This window comes from Talpa occidentalis, unplaced genomic scaffold (genome assembly GCF_014898055.3).
Source record: "Talpa occidentalis isolate TD23 unplaced genomic scaffold, MPIMG_talOcc4v2.1 talOcc4.2, whole genome shotgun sequence".
In the NCBI taxonomy this organism is placed as follows: Eukaryota; Metazoa; Chordata; class Mammalia; order Eulipotyphla; family Talpidae; genus Talpa; species Talpa occidentalis.
Window position 1 is genome coordinate 28,668,784 of NW_023602073.1, and position 10,032 is coordinate 28,678,815.

The 10,032-nt window shown below is 48.9% G+C and overlaps 1 protein-coding gene across 1 annotated transcript in view; it reads right to left on the minus strand.

Moving 5' to 3' along the window:
- Nucleotides 1-1,237: 1,237 nt before the first annotated feature.
- LOC119251109 (E3 ubiquitin-protein ligase TRIM31-like) overlaps nt 1,238-10,032 on the minus strand; it is a 14,181-nt gene continuing 5,386 nt past the window's right edge. Inside the window, exons 2-4 of the mRNA XM_037518598.1 lie at nt 4,848-4,922; nt 3,742-3,885; nt 1,238-1,764 (exon numbers count right to left, since the gene is read on the minus strand). Coding sequence (XP_037374495.1) covers nt 1,238-1,764; nt 3,742-3,885; nt 4,848-4,922 — 746 coding nt within the window. The remainder of the gene's footprint in view (nt 1,765-3,741; nt 3,886-4,847; nt 4,923-10,032) is intronic.

The following is a 10,032-nucleotide window of genomic DNA, read 5'->3' on the forward strand; positions in this document are numbered from 1 at the left end:
GCACCCATGCACCATCACCTCAGTCCCCTGTGCTCCTCCCTCACCCCCTTGTTTTAATTTTGTTTTAGAATGATGTGAAACATTTACGTGGTTCCAAATTTTCAAATCAAGGTATATTCAGAAAAGACTAATTTCCATCCCTTTCACTCAGTTGCTTCCCATCTCCAGCGGATGACTGTACTGATAAGTTTTGATTCATCCTCTCTTTAAAAATATAAACAAACAAATGTATATATTTACATTCCCCTTAGGTAAAATGGCTCATACTATGTGCACAATCCCCCATCTTGATTTTTTCATTTAATACATTCCAGAGGTCATCTTATAATACATGATTTTACTTATTTGCAAAATGAAAAGAAGGTGCAGAGGCAGCTTTAGCTGAGTCTTCTGTAGAAATGATATCCAGGGTCATATTTTTCAAGTCCCCAGGAAGGTAGAGGTACAAATGAGCCACGGTGGCCTTCAGGGTCACGGGGGCTTCAGAAAATGAGATGGAGGAGAAGGGGCTTTCTGGGATTGTTGTCCAGTCCCTGTATCTGCATCTCAACTAGGATGCAGCGGGATGCTTTCTCATAGCATGGTTTTCCACTATTGCAGGTTAAATTACAATTGAGATCTTCCCAGTCTTGTCCTGTTACAAGCAGTGCTGCGTGATAGAGATTATGCTAAGCAAGATAAGCCAGAGGAAAAAGAAAATATCTGATGGTCTCACTTGTAGGGGAAATATAGGGAAACATAACAAAAATAAGGAAAAAAGAAAAACCTTGCCAGTTGACCCTAGATCTGAGGCTTACTGCAGGGGAGTGTGGTGAGGGCTCAAAAAGGGGAGAGAAGAGCCCAAGGGACTATGGTGATGGTCACGGGTGCCCTGTTGGTGGGAGAATTATGAGAACTACACCGAAGGGGAGAAATCAATACAGACGATATAAGAAAATAAAATAAAACACAATGATTCTTTAAAAAATCAAAAACCAACAAACAGTGCTACAGTGACTAGCCTTGTGTAGAATCTTCTCGTGTTCTCCAGGCTCTTTTCGACTTAGGCATATTGAGGGGAGGACTGAGAGAAGGAGGAAATTTAAAGCCAGGCCAGAGATGGGCCCGGCCAGAAAGCACAAGTGTGGCCTTCCCACATGATCCTGGAAGCCTAGCTGCACCCCTCCACCTGCTGGCAGCGCATCCCAAAGCCAGGAGTTAACGCGGAGGACAAGGAGGGCAAGGCAAAGGAACAGCTTCAGGGGTTCAGGGTGATCCGTGTGCCTGGAAACAGAAGCCGATAAAAGGGGAAGACCTGTCCCGGGAAGGAGGTGCAGAAGGTGTAGATGTGCGTGTTCGTGACGGCGTCGTAGAAGACGACCTCCCCGCACTCAAAATCCACGCAGATGCCCACTTTCCTCGGACAGGCGGGGAGGTCCTCCCGGGCGCCAGCCTCCAGGAGAGCCTGGCACTCGGAGCCTGTTATTCTAAGCACCCAAAAGCCGGTCAAGGGGTCTATTACCAGAAAACCCCTCCTGGCAGCTTGTCCCAAGGCCACGCCCACCATGCAGGCCCCGCCCCCGGGCCCATCCAGCTGTGTCTCCCAGGTGTGGCGGCCTCTGGAGAGCCCTGGAAAGCCCAGCACGCAGCGGAATGGGTAGAAGCATTCAGGGTCTGTGGGCTCATCTGAGCTCTCCTGTTGGATGAAATCCAGCGTCGCTGTCTTCAGATCCGGAGAAATGATGAGTTCTGGGTGGGCTGTGACTTCATCAAAGGTCATGGGAACTGCGGGAATATGAGGAGAAAGAGGCTGCTTGGGCCTAGTTGCCCAGTCCCCTCCAGCTAGCTCCTCTGGGTGCAGTTGGAGGGGAGCTTTCTCCTCCTGGTCAACTACACTCTCCTTCCCCAGAGTAGTCCCAGCCCCCACTGCTTGAAGTTATTCGGTATATTTCACCTAGTGCTGCTCTATGGGAGGAGAGAGGAGTGTCCTCTGGGGGTGGAGGGGCAGACAGGGGGCATCATTTCAATTCCCAAAGCTGAATTTATCTCTTTCCCCTTCCGTTCCTGTGGTTCCCGTTTCTCCCATCTAAAACAAGACTTGGAGCTAGCAGAAGGGATGTTGAGACTCAGACTTCCTGAGCTCTGGTCATTTTCAATGTGGATCCCTGAAAGACAGGGAAGAGTGGAAGGTTGGAATACTGAAGGAGGAATAGTCGATTTGGAACACCCCCCCACACACACACCTGTTTTTTAATTTGCATTTGGATGTCGAGTTTTTTCAAGACTAGACTGAGGCCCCCTGTCCACCCTCTCCCATGGGCTTTAGCAGCCCTAGTTCCAGGTTCCCCTAAGGACTCAGGAAAGGGAACCTAATTTTATCTTCTGATTTGTTATCTAATCATACTCTCTTTTTTTAAGATTTGTTTATTTATGTCTACAAGAACAGGGGTGTAGGCCAGAGGTGAGGAGGAGGGGGTGTGTGAGAGGATTCAGCAGAGACAGAGTGGGGAGCAGAACAGGCAGACTGACTGAAATACACTGCTGAGGGGAGCAGCGGGCAGACAGGAGAGGTCTGCTGCGCCATGTGGGTCAAACCTCCCTGGCCCGGAATCGAACTCGTGCTGCAGTGGCTGAGGACAGCCTCACAGTGCTGTGTCTCAACCCCTTGCACCACCAGGGAGGCCCTAAACTCTCTTACTGCAATGTTAATTTTCTCTTGCTGGATAGGCGGGCTTGGAAGGGATGGCCAGGGAGGATACAGGAACGAGGGGGAAAGGAGAGGGCGGTCAGGGTCATGGGAGCGGGTTAGGTGAACTGTGATTCACGCTAGGATTTACCCTCCTCTGGGCCCAGCTCTGTCTGCAGTCTGAGCCTGAGCTGCCAGAGTCAATGTTGGGGGGATGGGGACTTGTCCAGGGGAGGCAGCGATAGGAACTTCCTTTATCCACCAGGGGGCACCGCAGCCCAAGCAGGAGGAGGAGCCGGGCACAGGCGGGTGCGCGGGGCGTCCCAAGCCACCTTCTCCTCATTTTGCTCAGACACCCGCATCCCCTCTCCAGCTTCACCAGCGCCCGCTCCCCCGGGCTGCACTCACAGAGCGCCTCCTTGAGCTCCGCAGGGCTCCACGCGGTCCGCGTCGCCACTGCTGTTGGGGTTAGGGGAACCAGGGAGGCTCTGCTCCGGGGATGGACTGGCGGCGCCTGTGTCTGCAATCTGGGGCTGTGTGGAGTTGAAAGGTGGCGGGCCGGTACAGGTGGCCTAGGTGTTTCGCTGCCTTTGAGGGAGAAGGAAAAGAAAAGAGGTCAGTGGGCGCGAGGGGGCGATCATCCTCCATTGCCTCAAAGTGCTGCTGAGCTGGGACGCAGCAGGAGGGATGAAGGTTAGGCTGCAGAAAGCACCCCTGAACCAGTTAGTGGTGTTACTGGGGCGGAGGTATAATTTGGGAAGGAGTAAAGGAATTGGATGGCATGCCCCTGGGCCCACCCTTCTTGCTTGCCCACGCCTCTGGGAAGTCCACAGCCTTTCAGCTGCTTCTCCCAAATGCCTAGTCCTCTTCCTCTTGATTCAGCTTCCTACATTCCTCTTCTTGCTCCATCCCTGTTCCTCTTTATCTCAGGCTGGAACTGAGGGAAGTCATTCAGTCCTGCCTAGCTCTGCTCAGGGAGATGATATGTGATAGGAAGTGAAGCCTCCTCCCTTCCCTGGCGGCCTCAGCTCCAGTGTTCCTGTCTGTGTTTTGGGTGGAGAGAGCATTTTGCTTACCTGGAGAATCCGAGGTCCCCTCGCTGGAACATGACACAGGAACCCCCAAAGACTGATTATCAGGACCCTGAACTGGAGAGGGTGACTCAGGCTCTGAGGCTTGGTTTGTTTTAGGAGTATTAGTCTCTGACTGGCCATCTATGTCTTAGAGAGAGAAAACCAATTTTGGTACTGATAACCAGAAGCTGCAAATTAAAAACAAAGCCGAAACACTGACACTAAGAACAACAGACAAGGTGCTAGGGAGCACCCCTTCCCCCTATGGGGAAGAGTGGACACCTTTAGGATTGTTTCAGTGATAGCTGGAGAGGGTTGGGGAAAGTTCTGGCCTTTCTGGGACTCGGGAAGCGAAACATTCAACAGGGAACAAGGCAGGGAGAACAGTGGAGACTTCTTTGCAGACACCAATAGCTCCTCTCCCAGAGAAATGCTCAATCCTAAACCGCACTCTCTGGCTTTGGGATGCATTATGTTCTTTCTGACTTTGGTGGGTGAGTTTTCATGCTGTCTCTTCTCTTAATAGTCACATAATCTGGGTTGATTTACCTCACCTCCCTGGAGATACAGGGACGTGTGTGTGTATCTCTGTATAAACACCTTCCTTGAAGGATAACTTTGGGGGCTACAAATATCAGGTGTGAGGTATTTAGCAAATAGTGGATCTTTAAGAAATGGTATTTCCAGTGTAACCTCTCAGGTGGCAGAGCCTGGCCTGATAACTTTGGCTTAGGCTGCTGTTAGTGGGTCTCTGTCCCCAGTGGTCCTGACCTCACATCACAGGGGTTTGCCCACATGGCAGCTAATACTGCAGAGACTGAGCAACCTCTGCCTCTTCCCATCCTACCCCTTTCTCCCTTACTCTGAGGAATAAAGAAATACATTTATACTTTTCTATGACTTTTGAATACTTCAAAATTTTGCCAAAAGTCACTGTAACTATGAGCTAACTGACTTCAAATACAAAAAAATACCCTTACCCCTGTTCTTCTCAATTGAATGAAGACTAGGCATTCACCCACATCTAACTTTCATATAACTACAGATTGTCCCCCTTTGCTTTTCTCACTTTTCCCAAATGGCAGGAGCAAGCCCCAGTCCCCACTTACATTTCGTTATGTCCTTGTCACTCATGCCTTTCAAAAATTTGCTTCTATCTTTCTCCCCTTCATTCTTGAGATGGTCTGTGGGGAGAGAAAGGGATGAATGGAGAAAATCCAGAGTGGTTGAGCAAGAAATCCAGAATTTCATAGCAAGGCACTGATTTGCAGTAACAGAGAAATGGGAACTGGATTTGTCTCATATTCTTAGTGGACAAGAATGTATAAAACACTGAGAGGGCCTCCCCAGTGGCACAGCAGTTGAACACTGGGCTGTGAAGCTGCCTGCAGCCTCTGCAACGCCAGTTAGATCCCAGGCCGCTGGTGAGGATACCACATGGCGCGCTGACCTCTCCTGCCGCCTGCTGCTCCCCTCAGCAGTGTATTTCATCAGTCTGTCTGTTCTGTTCCCTGCTCTGGCTCTGGTGAATTCTCTCACCCTCCCATGCTTCTGACTGTGCCCAGTGCTTATACAAATAAATAAATAAATAAATAAATAAATAAATAAATAAATAAATCTAAAAAAAAAAAAAACACACTGAGATTTCCTCCTTCTGTTTCCCTAAACTGGTTATCTAGCCAGCATTGCCCAGGCAAAATATAATCTCAGCCACAAATACCATAAAATTTTTTAGTAGTAGGTACCGCTCCAAAGGGTTCGAAAACACTAATTCAAAAGGAAACCTGAACTCCTATGTTTACAGCAGCATTCTTTACAATAGCCAAGATATGGAAACAACCTACATGCCCAGGACATAAATGGGTCAAGAAGATGTTTTACATATACACGGCGGAATACTACTTAGCAGTCTAAAGGATACCATGCCCTTTGTGGCATCGTGGATGGACCCAGAAGGGATTGTTCTACATGAAGTGATCCAGGAGGAGAAAGATAAATACCAGATGGTTTCACATACATGTGGAATCTAGAGGAACTAAACAAAGGATCAGAAAAATTCACAGTGTAAAACTGGCTCTTGAAAGCAGAGCGCAGATCTGAGACAGGAGGGGAGAGGTTAGAGATGGAGGGGAGAAGAACACCATGATTGCGGTGGAAGACTGTGGGCACTTTGGTGGCAGGAAAACTATGGTGATCTCTCCTGAGAGGAGAAATCCTATATAGTGAAAAAGTAAACTAGAATGCTTAAAAAATGAAATAGAAATTTCTAGTAGTCACCTTAAGAACTAGTGAATTTAATATTAATTATAGATTGCATTTCACTCATCTTTTTAAAATAGCAATTTGGAGCTTTTCTTTTTAAAGATTTATTTATTTATGCAAGAGCCGGGGTACAGGCCAGAGGTGTGGGAGGGTGAGAAGATTCACCAGAGACAGAGCCAGGAGCAGAACAGGTGGATCTACTGAAATACACTGCTGTGGGGAGCAGTGGACAAGACAGGAGAGGTCTGCCTCACCATGTGGGTATTTCCCTGACTGGCTGGGAATTGAACCCATACTGCAGAGGCTGCAGACCACTTCACAGTGCTGTGCTCAACCCCCTGAGCCACCCGGGAGGCCCTTCACTCATTATTTTTTTTGAAGATTTATGTATTTATACAAGAGCTGGGGTACAGGCCAGAGGTGTGGGAGGGTGAGAGACTCCACCAGACAGAGCCGGGAGCAGAAAAGGTGGATCTACTGAATTACACTGCTGAGGGAAGCAGCCGGCGAGACAGGAGAGGTCTGCTGTGCCATGTGGGTATCTCCCTGGCCGGCAAGGACTCGAACCTGCACTGCAGAGGCTGCGGACAGCTTCACAGAGTCACGCTCAAACTGCTGCACCACCGGGGAGGCCCTCATTCATTATTTTAAAAATGTTTGTGGGAGGAATGAGTAGCGAGGGGTCAACAAGATAGAATGGATGGTAAGTAGAACTTTGGTGTTGGGAATGGCGTGGTATCATACATTGAAGGGGGTGAAGGTGTACTCCTAAAACATATAGTGCTGTAAACCAATCTTACCTAAATAAAAACATAGCATTTCAACATGTAAGACATTCTTATGTTTTACATTCCATTTTCATGTAACTCTTAGAAATTCAATACATGTTCATTGACAGCACGCTTGGATTTGAACGAGCCATGTTCCAAGTGCCCAGCAGCACATGTGCTAGCGGCCACAAAGTCAGGTGCTAGGATTTAGTTTCTCCCTAGCCACAACAGAGGAGAAAGCACTGAGGGACAAAATGTGCTTTGGGTCCTCACTCTTTGGCTTCATAGGAAAGTCTGCTGTGGGGCCTCCCCTGGTGGCCCAGTGGGTTGAGCGCTCAGCTGAGAAGCTGCCTGCAGCCCCTAGAGTGCTGGTTCTTCGCTCCCTGGCCAGATGGCGAAGGTCCCACATGGCACGCAGACCTATCCTGCCGCCCGCTGCTCCCCTCAGCAGTGTATTTGGTCAGTCAGTGTACCTGTTCTGTTCCCCGCTCTGGCTCTGGTGAATTCTCTCACCCTCCCATGCTTCTGACTGTACCCAGTGCTTGTATTAACAGATCTTTAAAAAAAAAAAAAGTTTAACAAAAACAAAGAAAAAGAAAGTCTGCTGTGGTGCCCAGCTCCCCGCAGCCAGGTATGGTAAGTGAGAGAGAAGGTCTCATTCTCCTAAGGCCTGGATCACAAGTGTACCCTCCCTCCACTTAAATAGGGATTGAGAGGAGAAAGAGGTGGAGCTCCTGAAGTAGGAGCTTAGGCCCCCATCTCCAGGCACAGACAAGGAGGACTGTCACTTGCTGCCCCCTGCTGGGAACAGGGCAGGGGACTAGCAAATTTGTGGAGTTGAAGGATGAGTCCCACAACCTGGGACAAAGGCTTGGATTTCCTGAGGAAGTGCTGGACTGGGGGAAGTATGTGTGGGGTTTCTAGGTGGGGGCTACCTTTCGGATCCCTGCACACCCTTACAATGCCCTGCAACTCCAGGAGAGAACAGATTAGCCCTGTGGAGGATACCCAAAGCTCTATGCCACAACCCCACCCCCTTAAACTCTAGCTTCCCAACCCTGGGTAGCACACAGCAACCCTCTTCTGAGGGATCCACATGCTTACAGCCAGAGCAGAGATGCAGAGAAACATTGCCCGGGACACTGTGCCACAAGGCCCTTCAGGATCCAACCACCCCATGTCCACCCCTGGTTTCTGGACCCCCAAACAACCCACCCTTCAGACTAGGGAACTATGGAGATTGGGGCAATGGTGTGAGTGCTTTCCCCAGCAAGCCCTCCTCCCTCCTTGCTACAGACTGTAATAGAGTAAGGTGAGAACTGGAGGGGTGAATATCAAGGAGGATTCTTTGATATTCCTAGGAAGGAAACTCCTTTCAGCTGTCTTTTCTCCTGGCTTAGATAAGCACAGCCTTCACAGTTGCGGGGAGGGGTGTCCTTATAAACACAACCCTTATTCCTGTTGCAAGCCCTGACAAGTTTTTGAAAAATATCAGGCTGAACATCCTAAAGTGACTTGGGAACCATCCACTTCTGTTGGGGCTGATTTCTGTTTCCCTGCAAAACTGGAAGAGAGATTTCCCCCAGACATCATTGACATTGAATCTATTTCAATGTCAGAGCTCTAAGCTTGCATGTGAGAAGTACAAACCACTTTTGGGAGATCACACAGACCCTGCCTGGGGGCTCAGGGAAGATAGGCCTGACCTCTCTGATCCACCAGTGGAGCACCAACTTGCAGGCAGCCACTGGGCTACTCAAAGGGACCCACTGGGGCAAAAGTTCAGGCTCCCTCACCATCTCCGGGGAGATAACCTGTGGTGAAGACAGAGCAGGAAATGCCTGCCTGGAAGCCCAGAGAAACACGGGAAGGTGCTCCGCAGAGAGCCTGGCATCTGAAAGGTCCTGTGATTATGATCATATGCAGAAATTACAGGTCATATTCCATGCTGGATGGGGGAAGACCCCCAGAGAGGCAAGTTCTTTCTTACCTTTGAATTTCTTCAGGTAACTTGCCAGGTTTTTATGTCTTGATTGTGCATCACTGAGTTTTCTCTCCAGGTGAGAAGGAACAGGGGTTGGACTGAGAAAGGGAAATCCTTCACTCCTGGGAAGATATGATTGTGTGGATGATGGCAAGAGGGGATGGTGGGGAGAATTAGCCATGACAAGAGCTGGGGAGAAGGTGATGAGTCCTGGGGTGGGGAGGCAGTCAGGGGACAGCGAGCTGGGAATCTGGAGGCCAGAACTAGGGTTCTAGGATGGAGTGAGGTAGGCACAGGGAGATATGCAAATGAAGACAGGAGATAAGACAGACAGGAGGAGAGGAGAGAAAGGGGGCAGAGGAAGGGGCCAGCAGTGGTGGCCCAGGAGCCCCAAAGTTTCAAGGAAACAAGAGAATCTGTACTGAAGAAATAGGAACCTCTAGAAATAGCTCTTCTCTTTAACAACCAGTCTACTTGCTAATTTGCTCAGCGTTGGCCTTTCCTACCTGAAGCTTCAGCACCTGACTGCAAAGGTAGAATGTGTGGGCCTTTTGTGAGGGAGGAATGTTGAGTGTATTTGCATACATGTTGAACTTTGTAGGGTAATGAATCAGTAGGTAAAAGGCATTTGGACGGTCCATCATACCTGCACAGGATAATTTGATGTTCTGGAAGAGAAAGAGAAATGGAAGCCTTAGTACTTGGTTGATGCACTGGAGCCAAGGAGGAAATGCAGGTGGAGCAGGGCAGGTGCAGTGAGAACACCTTTAAACCCATTCTTTCTTCTCACCTCCCACAGCGGCTCCTCCAAAAGTGTCTGATACACCAGGAGGCAGGAAAATGGCCAGACCTCAAGAGGAACTGAGTGATGAGGACGGGAAGAGGAGTGAGATTTTGGAGATGAATTTTTTCCTTGGGCCTAAACTAGAAACAGGAGAGGTAGGAAAGCAGAGGGGCTGGAATGACTTTCCATGATCTTGGATTTCTGAGAGTTCAAATGGATTTCTGAACTAGTGAGAGTGGGAGATGACTTCAGGAGGGACCTCAGCTTATTGGGGGCATTGCCTAGACCCATGCTGTCCAATATGGTAGCCACCAGCCACCTGCGAAATACGATGAGTGTGAGAAGGAACGAAATTTTTAATTTTATTGAATTCTCACTAATTAAAATTAAAATTTAAAACCAGAAGCAGGGAAAACAGTTTTTCCTTAAATAGACTATATTGATTTGGTAGGACTACGTTTTACTCCAACCATTGAAAATTTAGCATCTTTGAA